Source organism: Pollachius pollachius, assembly GCF_949987615.1.
Source record: "Pollachius pollachius genome assembly, chromosome: 11".
Lineage (NCBI taxonomy): Eukaryota > Metazoa > Chordata > Actinopteri > Gadiformes > Gadidae > Pollachius > Pollachius pollachius.
The window spans coordinates 7,651,378-7,666,560 of record NC_136944.1 but is presented as its reverse complement, the minus strand read 5'-3'; the positions used below and the strand labels follow the sequence as shown (position 1 = coordinate 7,666,560).

Sequence of the window (15,183 nt, the reverse complement as noted above, 5' to 3'; positions counted from 1 at the left end):
TGAGAGAAGGGGTGGGCTGATGGAGGGTGGCATCTCCATTTTAATGAGGTCGGTTAATTGAGGAGGACTGGATTTCAGTGGCAGATTGGGTGATGATTTGGAGACTTCAAACTATTAATCGAAATTAGACTATTTTATTTTAAGGCTACCTAATATACAATTAATTAAACGTGATTATATAAACAATATATAAAGAATGCAAGATAGCTACAGTGACAAAGAACATTGGACACTGTAGTGAGTAAATCGTTTAATTGCATACAAAACTTCTTTGGTATTTTTTTTATTAGGTACAAAATTGCTTGTGAGAACTGCTGGTCGCAAGCTAGATAAAGATTGAAATGTCGAGTCGAAAGACGAATAATAAAAACATGTAGGAAAAAAACCAGGAATGCATAACCAAAGTAGATGGACAAAATGGAATGCACACCATTGTACCATTAAATGTTTGTAATAATCTTTTCAAAAAATACTAAATTCAATTTAAATTAAACAACGATAATGGTCTTGTGAAAACCCTGCTGCTGTAGAGTATGAAATGTAAAGCTGATGACATTGAACTAACTCTAACGGTTAACATGGCACCTTTGACTGCAGGTAGGAATTCTTTGTTCTCCTAGTCCATGCACTTCCTGTATATGTATATATACGCTCCCCCCCCCCATACTCCCAAATGGCAACAACTGATATCTAGACAGCCCTTCTCCCTGTGGGAGCCTCATTAACAATTATATTAGACCAGGGGTAGGGAAGCCATCTCTAATATCTCTTAGGACCAAAATCTCACCACTTAAAAGGCCATTACGGAAACTGCTTTGTTCTACGATGAGAAAACACGACCTCTTTGAAATGTATAACAACTAAAATAATGCACACGTTAAAACAACAACATACATGTGTTTGGGTTTTTATCTTCCGCCCAACTAGACAGACCATACCTAGATTTGGCTTGTAATAACTTGCACATTTTGCGTGGGTGTTACGGGATATCTTGCCCCGTTGTCTGTGCTGAGGCAACAAACATGAGATAAAGTAAACACAACTCATCGATGTGCGACTGGTGGGCAGAAGTAAGCTCACCCAGGCTACGAGACAAGGACACGTACTAGCATCTTAGCTCAGCCCAAACATAACAACAATTATAAGGCATTTTAGTGTTTTATAAGGTGGTCTGCTAGACCTAAGCTAAAATCATGGCAAAAAAAAAAAAGATGCAAAAGTTACATGCTCATGAACCTTGTGCCTTTTAAAAATCAACCAACAAAATGAAAATAGTACCAGTGTTTGAAAAAACGTCTGCAGTCATCCTTCCGGTCTGCTTCTTCTTTTTTTTTTTAAAGCAAAACAACACTTAAAGATAAAAACCACACTTAAAGCTGTAAGACTAATTTGATCCACTGTCATTGGATGGAAATGCAAGACCCTTTGAATACCTTTAGCTAAGCACGTCTTAAAACACCGTTCAACCTCAACAGGCATTCACAAAGGCTGAATCCAATCACACCCCGCCATCAAACCTCCATGGTTGGCAGCGAGGAGGTTGGATCTACACCTCTGCCCCGTCACCACCCCCCAACGGCCCCAATTCTTTCAATTAATAATTTCCCTTTCACATGAAAAGACAGAACCACAGTTAATACATAACAAAAATTATAATAATAAAAAAAATGCTTCTAGCAACAAAGTGCGAATGAAACCATCTTAAATTGGGAAAAATAATATTTGTTCTCTGCCAAGATGTGGCTGCCCCCCCCCCCCCACCCGACACACACACTCCCCCCTCCAAGGCCACTAGCACTCATGCACTGACGGAAATACTGCAGCTCCCAGTCCATACACTCGCTTTTCTGTTCTTCCCCCGCTCCATCGGACAAAAGTGTCGAGGCGAGGGGGGGGGGGGGGGGGGGGGGGGGGGGGGGCTTTTGGTCTCCATGGCAACAGCGGCGTGATGGGAGCGCCGGGAGAGGCAGGCGGAGGCCCCGGCTAGAGGAGGGTGCAGGGGCAGCCACCACCCTTCTGCTTGCCTGTGTGGCTGGCAGGGATGGGGGGGCTCTCCGTCTCCTGAAATTTCCTGTGAAAGACGAGAGAGGCATAAGGGAGTGTGTGTGTGTGTGTGTGTGTGTGTGTGTGTGTGTGTGTGTGTGTGTAAGGGAGTGTGTGTGTGTGTGTGTGTGTGTGTGTGTGTAAGGGAGTGTGTGTGTGTGTAAGGGAGTGTGTGTGTGTGTGTGTGTGTGTGTGTGTGTGTGTGTAAGGGAGTGTGTGTGTGTGTGTGCATACTGAGTGAGTGAGTGTGTGAGGGAGTCAGTGAGTGTGTGTGTGCCCGTGTGTGTGTGTGTGTGTGTGTGTGTGCGTGCGTCCGTGCGAGTGAGTGAGGGTGTGAGGGAATGCATGGGTGTGCCGTGAATGAGTGAGTCACCTTATAGCCCGCACCACCTCCAGGAAGGCTTCGTCCACGTTGTAGCGGTTCTTGGCCGACGCCTCCATGTAGTGGATCCTGTGCTCTCTGGCGAAGCCCTGAGACTCGTCCCTCGAGATCTTCAGGAAAGAAAGAAACCAATTAAGAAAAAAAGAGAAAAAAATAGAACCAGGGCGTTCTGAGGTTTCCTCCCATACCAGCTGATTGTATGTTTGAGCCACGTCACCTACCGCCTACCGCCCAGCTCGGGGCACCTCTTTGAGTTATAGAGGCCTTCCCAACAAGCTCTGAACCCCAGAGGTCAAATAAACACTGCCCAATGTAATCAGCTGGTACAGACATCTTAAATGGTGAACATAGAAAAATGTTTCACATGACGAAAAGAAATGCCCTCGTTATTTTTGTGACTGAAATGAAGACATCGAATTCTGTAATATCTTTGCTAACATATTCAAATTTTGCTGTTCACACTAGTAACCATTGTTCAAATGAAAATCAGAATGCATTCTGGGATGATTCTGCCCCATTCACTCCGTTGCTATGGCTATTGAGGGCCAAGACAGCACTGCCACTACACGTACTGTAGAATTGCACACACACACGAAAAATGTAAAAAGAAACCCAAAAATAGCTTGGTTTGCTACTAAGTGTGGGTCAGCTGTCTGCAGTTCTGTGTGAGTAATCCGACACAATCACAACAGCGCACACACACACACACACCTACACACACACAAACACACACACACACACACAGTCACATTTTCCCAAAAAACCAACTCCCATTCCAGATGCTTATGCCTCAGTGTTCGAAGGAGTCCTTACACATCATGTCAGACTCACACTGAGGGGTCCTGTACAGTCACTGGTCCTCTCCATTATCTTCATCACTATGGGGAGATCACGACTCAATACAACCAAGGCTCCTAGCAGCACTCAATGCTAACAAGCATTGAGTGCATTGAATTCTAACCAGCCTGCCTCTACCGACAAAACACAGTAGCCTCGTCCACTACTGCAACCAAACAATATCGTTAAGCCCTAGGACACAAGTGATGTTGATCTTACAACAAAACGTTGCTATACAAAATAACCCCAAATGTGCTTTTGATGCAAACATAAAAGGCCAGCTTCCACAACACTATTGGGAAGGACCTAGCAGCTACACCGCCACACCGAAACCTCAAACTCAACCACGTCTTGACAGTAAATTAGCATGCGGCTCAGGAGGTTGAGCAGGTTGGCTGGTAACCGGAAGGTTGCTAGTTCCGCCTTCCTATTGCCAATGGGTTCTTGAATGGGTGAATGTTAGGCAATATTGTACAGCGCTTTGCGTGGAAACTAGTTAGAAAAGTGCTATATATATATATGCAGTCCCATTAACCATTAAAATTCAATTTAAATGTTCTCAAAAGGGGCCCCACAGAGTACGCAACTGCCCTGTGATGGCACAGTGGTACTCGCACATCGAGATAGGTCAGCAGTGGCTGTGACAATGCTAGCAGATAGGAAGAACCCTGTTAACACAGTGCTGCAACAGAGCTTCAAAAAGCACCTCTTTTCTTTTCACGCATCTCTCAAATAGTCGATGGATGTGGTTTCACAGCTGCAGGCTATTGCGGCAATTCCTTGTTTGACTTTGACTCGACTCATTAGTCACCGCTTGTGTATGCAGTGCACACCAAACACCCAAGCTCTGTTTAATAACACTTATTTCAAACCGCCTCCCATGGGGAAAGATGCACACGTGAAAACGGCACACCCAAATCTACCTGGGCATGATCAAGAAGCCTCTGTGCAAGAATGTGGGCAACCCGCATTTTATTTGCAATTATGGTTTCCACAGCTAATAACTACAACACTGCCTTTGAAATTACTCATGTCTGAAACTCCCATGAAGCATTGTGCGCACGCCTCCACCACCAGACGGGGGGGAAACACCCAGGCCCGACTCTAGCACCTGTACTGTTTCCTGCACTGCGGCAGCTTGGAGGGGAGAGGCCTAAGTTAGGCTCCTCGTACCATAACCCTGTTCAACTAAACACTTAAAGGGGTGATCTCATGCCACCAGGGGTGAGTGCTATTAGGCATTACAAGCTGTTGGAATATCCGCCTCTTCCTGTGTGTTTGAGTGACTGGGAGTGTCCACCTAGATGTACACTCGATAGATTAGTCAACCAGTCTACCCGGTGAACTGTAGCAAACGTTGCTTAACTATCCATCTTACATCTAGGTGGAAACTCCCACCTGTGATGTCACTAAAACCCAGGAAAAGGCCTATTTTCAAGCGGTGTGTAACGGCTAACCACACTCACACCTGGTGGCATTATATCGCCGCTTTAAACAAACAAACAAACGTGCTAGCGGGCCCCCTCACCGCTCTCTGCTGGTCCAAGTCGGCCTTGTTTCCAACCAGCACCATGGGGAAGTCATCTCGGTCCTTGACCCGCAGGATCTGAGTGTGGAACTTCTGGATCTCATTGTAACTAGAGATAGAGGGAGAGAAGGAGAAGAGTTACAGAGAGAGAGAGAGAAAAGGAGAAGAGTTACAGAGAGAGAGAGAAGGAGAAGAGTTACAGAGAGAGAGAGAGAGAGAGAGAGAGAGAGAGAGAGAGAGAGAGAGAGAGAGAGAGAGAGAGAGAGAGAGAGAGAGAGAGAGAGAGAGAGAAGGAGAAGAGTTACAGAGAGAGAGAGAGAGAGAAGGAGAAGAGTTACAGAGAGAGAGAGAGAAGGAGAAGAGTAACAGAGAGAGAGAGAGAGAGAGAAGGAGAAGAGTTACAGAGAGAGAGAGAGAGAGAGAGAGGAGAAGAGTTACAGACAGAGAGAGAGAGAGAGAGAGAGAGAGAGAGAGAGAGAGAGAGAGAGAGAGAGAGAGAGAGAGAGAGAGAGAGAGAGAGAGAGAAGGAGAAGAGTTACAGAGAGAGAGAGAGAGAGAGAGAGAAGAGTTACAGAGAGAGAGAGAGAAGGAGAAGAGTTACAGAGAGAGAGAGAGAGAGAAGGAGAAGAGTTACAGAGAGAGAGAGAAAAGGAGAAGAGTTACAGAGAGAGAGAAGGAGAAGAGTTACAGAGAGAGAGAGAGAGAGAAGGAGAAGAGTTACAGAGAGAGAGAGAAGGAGAAGAGTTACAGAGAGAGAGAGAGAAGGAGAAGAGTTACAGAGAGAGAGAGAGAAGGAGAAGAGTTACAGAGAGAGAGAGAGAGAAGGAGAAGAGTTACAGAGAGAGAGAGAGAGAGAGAGAGAGAGAAGGAGAAGAGTTACAGAGAGAGAGAGAGAGAGAGAGAGAGAAGAGTTACAGAGAGAGAGAGAGGAGAAGAGTTACAGAGAGAGAGAGAGAGAGAAGGAGAAGAGTTACAGAGAGAGAGAGAGAGAGAGAGAGAGAGAGAGAGAGAGAGAGAGAGAGAGAGAGAGAGAGAGAAGGAGAAGAGTTACAGAGAGCGAGAGAGAGAAGGAGAAGAGTTACAGAGAGAGAGAGAAGGAGAAGAGTTACACACACACACACACACACACACACACAGACAGACAGGCAGACAAACAGGCAGACAGACAGACAGATAGACAGACAGACAGAAAGACGAGAAAAGAGAAAGCGAGAAAGACAGAGAGAGAGAAAGAGAGAAAGGGGGAGAGAGAGAAGGAGAAGAGTTACAGACAGACAGACAGACAGACAGACAGACAGACAGAGAGAGGGAGAGAGGGAGAGGGAGGGAGAGAGAGAAGTCGTGCGGAGACTGTTAACACAAGGCTGAGCAACTGTCTGCGAGTGTCGGGCTGCTGGTCTTCGGCGGGGGCCTAACAACCCTGCTGTTTACACTGCGATGGGGGAAGAATGTGACATATGCACTGGCGTCACGCAGCGAAAATAAGTGACACGTTTGGGGAAGATGGAGGAGGAGGAGCAGGAGGAGGAGGGGAGATTCAACCGTCAAACTAACTCATATGACATTTGACTACTAATCTAGACTAGTATTTGAGACTTCTGCATCGCCGTTTTGTTCTTGCTACACCGAAACGCGATGCCTTCCTCATAGCACCTTATATTAGGCCATAAAAAAGGAACAACGACTGCTGTGAATGTTTGACCGTAGAGTATCAACCAGCTGTGGTCTGACAGGTGCCAATTTCCCGCATCAGGACTGGATAAACATGACTATTTATGTTAAGTTTAAAACTAACAGATTTACATTTACATTTATCAGACGCTTACATTACAAAGCGACTTACATTAAGTACTTTTATCAGAAGAAGGAGAAACAATATACCGCTGTCGGTACAGTAAGGATGTTCATAGAACCACGTGCTAAGCACTAACAATTGCTAGGTTAACCCATTCTCTGTATACAACAAAGATAGCTAGGATAAGATGCTACACAATAAGAAGTTATATTTTTAAGTGCAAGGATCTACAACATGGAATAAGTGCGTAAGAGGGTGTGGGGGGATAAGGCTATGCAGAGTCTAGGTGAACTCTGAACGAGTGAGTCTTGAGTAGAACAAATGATCAAATAAATGATCATCACACACACTCTGCAACCTTACCTTCCACGGTCATTGAGGGCAAACACCAGCAGAAATCCTTCTCCTGATCGCATGTACTGCTCCCTCATGGCTCCGAACTCTTCCTGGCCGGCCGTGTCAAGGACTAGGAAAGACACAAGAGATCTCTGAGCGGCGTCCCCTGCAAGCTCTACAAATCAACCGTGAATCAGTAGTACATAAGACAACTAATGCCTGTATGTATTATTAATGGTTTTATGTAGAGCCCGACCGTTATATCGGCGGGACGATATTATTGGCCGATATAAGGCATTTTCCAAACTGTCGGTATCGGCCGATTAATTAATATTTTTTAAAAAAGTGTGTTTTTTTTTTTTTGCTTATTGTGTTTTTGTTCAAAGGACTTTGAGTTTCATATCTTAAGTTTGTATTTTTATACATTTTACTTAGAAATTTTGATTTTGACTTTTCTGTTGTGATAATAAAACAATAAAATAAAGTTTATTTTTAAACTGCATTACCTTACTATTTTAGTGAGGATTCATAAATAACTACCAATGTTAGGGAAATCTGTTTATGTTTTGTTACGCCTTTCTGGAATTTCTTTTTTAAATATATATCGCCGATATATCGGAATATCGGATTTTTAAATCACCAAATATTTGTATCGGTATCGGCCTTAAAAATCCTTTATCGGTCGGGCTCTAGCTTTATAAATTGATATCCAATGTAAAACATGTGCAGGACAGGACAATCTATAATCAAACAGATGTTGAACGGGTGATGCCACACCCATTTTAACACTTGAAGGCTGTAAAAGAAGGATCAATCAGACAGGATATTTCACTCTCTCTGGCAGTCTTTTGAAAAGAAAATGGGGAACATGTAGGTAGCAAATGTGTGGTGTGACTTCCGATTTACTTGAAAAACAGAAATAAAAGGAGCAATCACTGTGGCTTGCCAACCAAAATAAGTTGTGGGTTTTTAAGTTTTCATCGCCTCAAGTCAACAAGGCTAGCATCAGCTTGTCTGTCAGAACGCGTTTATTACCGTGTAGAGATAATTTATTTAGACTATGAAGCTGGGTATGACCAATAAATCAATCACTTTATTTCATGTCTAGACAATATCACTCTATTATTACTGACAGCATTATTGAAAAAGTTCCAAATCTTGCTGCTTTACTACCCTTTCATTAAAAGGGTTAGGGTTAAACCAGTTACATGTTACTTAGGACAGCTACTTTGTTCAACATCAGTTAAGTGTTCATGAAACTATGCGTGTTGTTCTGTCTCTAAAAAAAAAAAGCTTCAGTGTGATAAAGGTTTACTTTAACATAACTTAAGAGGCATGAATGCTGAATATAGTACATGACTATATTTTACTACACTATATTTTTGGGGGGCAGAGAAATGATTTTGACATTTTATGGGCAGAATGTAACCAGGAGCAAACTGATATTTTGTAGCTTTAAGATCTGTATCAAGGCCAGACTTCCCTCAACTCTTTATAATATAATTTTTAAGCATAAGGCCAAGTTGTGCAGACAGAAGGGTCACTTGTGTTTGCAGATCACATTTCTGCCGGCACATACTGGGGTATTTTGGCTTGTTCCAATCAATCTTGGATCTCAAGGAGGGTTGATATTCAGCTGAGCTCTTTTTACTAGTTTATGTGACATGTTAAACCACAATCGTTTTCAACATGCAATGTTTGAAAAACGTAAAACACACATAGGGAGTTTCTGTGTTTCAGTTCCATTACTTTTTGTTTCATTTCCATTATAACCCGGTGACTCAAAAGATATGTCTTAAAATGGTCTAAGAATACCCCATGACAGGTGTTTGTTTCAAGAGATCTGTTAAACAAATGAGTCAGTCAGGCCCAATTCAGATTTATGGAGGGGGAAAAAGAAAACCTAGAAGCAATCCTCGATCATACCAAGGTATACAAGAAAAATGACATGCTTTCTCTAACATAATTACAGCTGGCACTACTGGAGGCAGACAACGCAACTCCTTAAAGTTGGCCTCCCCCCCCCCCCAGCCACACATATCTTTAATGACATGACGTCAGTGACGGAAAAAGTTATTCTCCAATAAAAGGGGGCTACACCTTTGCTTACAGCTTAGCAGAGGACTAGTGCAAGTCGTAACACGGCGCTGAATCACCTTCCGTGCTGTATGACTTCGCAAACGGGCGGACTTACTTTGAGACTACACGGCGAGCGAAGGGTGCGACCGTCTGTTGGACATTTACATTGGGTTCCGATCCATGTTACAAATCACCTCGTCGCGACTCACCTGCCATTGTTATAGCCCTTTATCTCAGCATTTTTGGCTATTGGATATGTAACTCAACCAAGCACCGAAACACGACGTGATATATTGGTTGGCCGACCCTGCGGAATCCTATTTGAACGATATGGTCGCTACTCACTGTCCAGTCTCGTCTCCTTTCCATCCACGGTGCATATTTTGGTGTAGGAGTCTTCGATGGTCGGATCATAGTCGGACACGAAGTAGGACTGGGGAGAAAAATCATCACGGTGGTGTTAAACAATGCATTCGCCGCTTGCAACATCGGCGTAGCAAAACTGGTGGTTTTAAAAGATCAGTCGTGGCCTTCTATGAAAATGGACGGTCAGATCTTAAATGTTGACCACAACTGCAGAACATTGTATCCCTATCATCCTTATAACACGGACCACACACACACACACACACACACACACACACACTCACCTGGATGAACTGGATGGTCAGGGCGCTCTTGCCCACTCCGCCTCCCCCGACGACCACCAACTTAAATCTCTCCTCGTCGTTAGACATAGCGGCTATAGATCCAGTGGTTGTGTGTGTGTGTGTGATAGGGCTGTAACTTACTGGACTGGGTGTCCCAACTATAACGAACTAAACACAGAGTTTATAGCAGACATACAAATGGGGCTTACGCCTTTTCTCGGGACCAAAGGCGAAGGGGTTTGAATTCTGCACAAGGCCGAAACATGGGCGTCTATTCTTTTTTTTTATTATTTCAAAAACTATCCAACGGTCCTGGAGGCTTTAGTTACTTATTGCTTTTTATCTTGGTATAAAACAATCTGCCACGTCCGGGGCATACATGTTCCTGTCCAGATCGTCAATGTAACGTCAATATTCCTCTTTTTTACCAGTCTTCTCCTTTAATCGCTTCACATCTGCAGTGAATATAAACGATGGAAGTCTTCCGTCCAGGAACTGCGACTCAACGATCGATCTTTTGTCCAGGGAAAAAAGCGCATTCGACACTCGCCTTGGATAAACCCGTCCGAGAGTGGGCCAACTTTAACACTGTTACTAACAAAAAACTCCGACGGTAAAGTTACGCAGTCGAACCCGATCCAGGGTTTGTCTCTTGCTCAAAGGGCTCGGTTTGAACAGTCTCTCCTGAGCATGCGTGTGCGCGCTACTCTTTTGTGTACTGCGATGTTCCCTTAAGATTTTCCTCGACCTATGTTCCTTCTTTTTCGTTGCCTCAAGGCAACTTTTTCGTCAACTTTTTTTTTTCTCCCCCAGTCAAGGCTTTGACCAAATCCTTGCGTCTGTGCGCTGCGTATGTGCGAGGGGGCGTGTCCAGCAGGGGTGTGTCCAGCAGCAGGCGGCTCCAGGGCTCCGCCCCCGTCTCCTCTGATCATTTCTCATGCAGCCCCTTCTAAGGAAAAAAAGGCATGCGATTTTGATCAGAATCCATTAGGTTAATTTTGTATTGCTAGTTGTTAATGTTGTTTTCAATGGCTATGCCCGACAATACGATCGGTCGTTAAAAGCATTGAAGACTCTTAGGTGGATTTGAGTTCCAAAGTATCACTTTTCTGTCAATTTCCTTATTTGGCAATGAAAGGTTGTCGTTGCTTGGCATTCGACTGCAGTAGGTCATGGCTGTCCCGTGTTGCCTAACCGTTTACAGGCCTAGTTATTAAATGGTGTGAGACTAATATTTGTCTAATTATTATTTGTTCTTCTGAGGTTTCATCCTGTTAAATCGTGCTACCTGGTCCATAGGTTGTTCATGAGGTCCCTTATTCTTACCGGATGTGAGTCACCAAACCCCGCCCAGGACTTTTTCAAAGCCGAAAAGTAAACATTAATATCTTTTCCGTTTGAGAACTCAAAGGGTAGAAAGTTAAACGTAGGCAGTGTATACTATATAATCATTTGTTTGAAGGACACTGATTCAGCACATCTATATTAATCTAGAATTGAAGCAAGTGTCATAGACGTTAGACGACATAATGCAAGATTAAATTGTAGTCTTTAATGAACACTGTTTTCTTAACAAGTCATAGCGGCAAAATACAGCTCTCAAAATATCGGCATCTTATAAATAACAGGAAACACAAAACACCTGACAACTGTCAGTTAATAAATAGGAAAATAACATAAATCAAGCGTGTCCTGGCATTTGGATTCAAGGTATACCTCCCTCAAATGCACATAGATAGTAACTTCTCAGGTCATTAATAAATAAGACGTCATTGAAAAAAATGGGTTCCTTCCCAGCTCCTTTACCGCAGCAAAATGTCATAGGCAGGGGTATAGTAAACATGCGATATGGTTACCTCAATGGGACACATACGCTGTCATAACTTTAGCTGGTGCACATGCGTACATTTGTGCATACACACAAAAGTGCGCAAAGGCACATGCACCCACATACATAACACAAGCTCGGCTTTCGCTTGCCTTCTCATAAACATTGACAAAATTTGCTTAAGGATTATCTTGTAAAAAGAGTCTATCGCTCCCATTCTCCGCCAGTAGAGGGCGCCCTTCTTCATCAGCACCTGTACGGCAGAGCAGCCTGTCCCATTTTAATCTGGGGCCCCAGCAGCACCCCGAGCAGCATTCTCTCCCCCCAGCCCAGCAACTTGTTGAGGGTCAGGTTGAGTGGGGACAGCGGGCTCTGGTCCTCCACAGTGTTCTCCTCCGGGCCCAGAGTGGACGAGCCCTTCTTGTTCTCTGCAGACGGCTGCTGGTCGACTATGGTGGTGGTGGTGGTGGTGGTGGTGGTGGTGAGTATGGGGGTGAGTATGGGGATGATGGGGAGGTGGAGCTGCCTCCTGGCCGCCTCCCCCCTCCTCGTCTCCTTCCGGTTGGCTGTCTTCTGACTAGGATTTTGAGCCTGGTTGGGGGAGCAGATACCTGCGCTCTTCCCCTGGGCCCTTCCCCCCAGCGGGGCTGGGCCTCGGGGAGTAGCCTGGGCCGGCCTGGTGCTCCTGCAGGAAGAGGAAGCTGACGCCCGCTGCCACTGGCTTCTGGCCTCCGGTGCAGCCGACTCAACAGCTACCTCTGCAGGCGGGTCGGGGTACTGCTCGGCACTTCCAACACGAGCCGTCTGACTTGCTGGAATAGAGACGGTGTCTACCTGCGTCTGGGGGGTGGCTGGGTGTGTCTGGTTGGGTGTGGGTTTGGTTGCGGGGTGGGGAGTGTTGACAGTGCTGGACAAGGAGAGGGTCAGGCTCCGGCGCTTCTCCAGAAGGGAGGCGTGGCCTATGGGGAGGTGCAGGTGAGCAGGGGGGGGCGTCGGCTTGCGGCAGGGGGCGGGGCCCGAGGGCTCGCTGGGGGTCAGGGCGCTGGGGGTCAGATTGAGCGTGAGGTCCAGGGTCTGGAGCTTCCTGGAGAGCGAGCGCGCCACCACTGCCGCCTCCGAGGGATCCTTCTGTGCCTCGCCCCAACGGGAACATCTCTGGGCGGTTTCCTCTGTGTGGCTAGTAGGGTGGTCCCCTCCGGTGAAGGCCCCCGTGTCTCCAGCAGGCAGGAGGTTGCCCTGGTAGTCCAGGCCGGGGCCGGGGGAGGGCAGGGGGGAGGTGGGGGGGACGAAGTGGTTTGCGTTGGAGGAGTTCAGGGGCTGGATCACCAGGCCTCCGTCCGTGGACTTCTGACGGAGGCTGCCTTGGAAGTGCTGCAGCTGGCCCAGGAAGTTGAAGTTGGGGGAAATGGACGGCCTTCTCTCCTTTACAAACCTGAACACGGGAGAGAATAGCGAACGCAACTTTAGTTGGTTCAACATTGTGCCACGGTGGGAGCATTACAGATAACTATTCACTGAATCTGACGAATGAAGTACGACGCCTTAACACAAAGACACACACGTATATGCGTTACTATACGTTATATAGTCATGTGTGACCGGGAGACCATTACACTCACCTATAGGCATGGTCCAGGTCCAACCCCATGCTGTACATGATGTAGGCCACAGCCAGGGCCGGGGAGCGGGAGATGCCGGCTGCACAGTGGACCAGAACGGCTCCTCCAGACGACATGGCCCCGTCTGCAGAGAGACACAGCAGGGTACATGGTCAGGGTCCATGGTCAGGGTGCATGGTCAGGGTATATGGTCAGGGTCCATGGTCAGGGTGCATGGTCAGGGTATATGGTCAGGGTGCATGGTCAGGGTATATGGTCAGGGTCCATGGTCAGGGTGCATGGTCAGGGTCCATGGTCAGGGCTTTATTTCCTTAGGTTGTGTGGGTATTATTATTGCAGAAAATATTGAATGTTTTATTCTGATTTGTACCAAATGGAGTGCCATTCATATCGGTTTATGATTATTGTCGTAATAAAAAGAGCATGTTATTTACTACTCTATAACACTATAACCACTACTATAGATGTAGGGCAGGTACTAGTACGTTTGCAGGGCAAGTAGTCAAATCCATAGAAGTTATAAAAAGCAGGCAGACCCCTCTATCGACAGGTTATTTAAAGGGCAGGCAGACCCCTCTATTGACAGGTTATTTAAAGGGCAGGCAGACCCCTCTATTGACAGGTTATTTACGGGGCAGGCAGACCACTCTATAGACGTGTCGTTCCGTATTGCATCATCGTGCGCGTACCGATGAAGCGCAGCGCCGCGGGGATCCAAGGCAGCAGGTCGTCCCGCAGAGAGTCGTCGATGGGTATGCGCAAGTACTGCGAGACGGGCAGGAAGGAGGGCTGCGGACTGCAGCGACTCACGCTCAGCACGTAGGAGATCCCTCTGGCACTGAGCGAGTCCTGCAAGGATGACAATTGTATTATGGCCTCGATACTAACTTACATTTATTTAGATGCATGTAGTCGAATGTAGACTGTGTGGCTGCTATATGCTCCATGACTACAGCCACAATAAACGGACTACGTGTCTTGTTTTCCGGGAAAGGGATGGTATTTGGACGACGGCTAAGCAAACTGAATGTGTTTACCTGCGTAACGTCCCGCTCAGCTCCAAGGAAGAGATGCGGCAGAATGAGAGACAGCGGAGGTCGCTCGTGCTCTCCCTCTCTGCAGAACACCATGGCTGGATCTGGCGCAGGTGGAAAACAACTCAGCGTTACTATGCACCCGGGGTTAAACAAGATATTGGAAAAGAAGAGGCATTTAAAACATTATGCCTTTTACCCAAAGTTAAATGTAATTTGAAAATGTAACTTTAATTGCAAATCATGAAAAATGTAAATGGTCGAGGAATGCTGTGCAAAGTAGGCTGCAATGCAGCCTGATATCGAATTCTTGCAAACACCACAGAAAATGCAAATGAAAGTGAAGAAAACTGTTTTGGTTTACTACTTACGATTAGATTTGTGTTATCCAAAAACTCCAATATGCAAACTTGAAATCTTCCTCGAATAGCCTTGCGACAGAATGCCGAAGCTGTTGGAGCAATCACTTTCAGAATCTCGGACACTTTGGTGGACGAAATAAATAACACAATCAACACAGATCTGGCGACGCGCACTCCCTTCCTCTTCCTCTCCGTCCTTGCAAATGTTCCCAACGTTTGTTGTTGTCCGACTATACCTGAGAGAAGCGAAAAGGATGAGGTAATGCCGTTCAACGCTAAGAATAGCGCTTTAGTAGGTGATGTCATTTTCAGCCAATCACAGGCCACCGCGAGTGCTGACATTGCGCAGGCGCGCACCAGCCCGGTTCGTCCTCATCATCAATTCATCAGAGGAGACCTCTGCATTTTATTGTGATGAATCGTACCTTTTGATTGAGCACTATCCCCCCACAGGCGCCATTGTTGCGGGCTAGTCAAAAGAGCATTCAACCCACGAATTCAGTCAAAAAACAGGCTAAGCTAATGTATCTTCCCAATCGCTGTATTTATCGTGCATGTATGGTTGTTTCTGTTTATTGCACGCGTTTTACATGATGCGTATTGCATGACCAAAAATAAACGACACATTCTGAATAAATAAATGCGATCTCATCATATCATCTATATTCGACGGTAATCGTTTCATCATCC

General features: G+C 45.8%; 2 protein-coding genes across 2 annotated transcripts; both read right to left on the bottom strand.

Moving 5' to 3' along the window:
* Positions 1–235: 235 nt before the first annotated feature.
* On the bottom strand, positions 236–10,500 carry rras (RAS related). Its single transcript, XM_079746551.1, has 6 exons — positions 9,651–10,500; positions 9,346–9,433; positions 6,949–7,051; positions 4,791–4,899; positions 2,417–2,535; positions 236–2,071 (listed from the first exon to the last, which is right to left on the bottom strand). The coding sequence occupies exons 1-6, from the start codon at positions 9,735–9,737 to the stop codon at positions 1,984–1,986; spliced, it is 594 nt and encodes a 197-aa protein (XP_079602677.1). The 5' UTR covers positions 9,738–10,500; the 3' UTR covers positions 236–1,983.
* Positions 10,501–11,240: 740 nt separating this feature from the next.
* On the bottom strand, positions 11,241–14,669 carry LOC307082930 (uncharacterized protein). Its single transcript, XM_079746684.1, has 5 exons — positions 14,503–14,669; positions 14,135–14,235; positions 13,787–13,946; positions 13,098–13,221; positions 11,241–12,910 (listed from the first exon to the last, which is right to left on the bottom strand). The coding sequence occupies exons 2-5, from the start codon at positions 14,225–14,227 to the stop codon at positions 11,725–11,727; spliced, it is 1,563 nt and encodes a 520-aa protein (XP_079602810.1). The 5' UTR covers positions 14,228–14,235; positions 14,503–14,669; the 3' UTR covers positions 11,241–11,724.
* Positions 14,670–15,183: the final 514 nt, after the last annotated feature.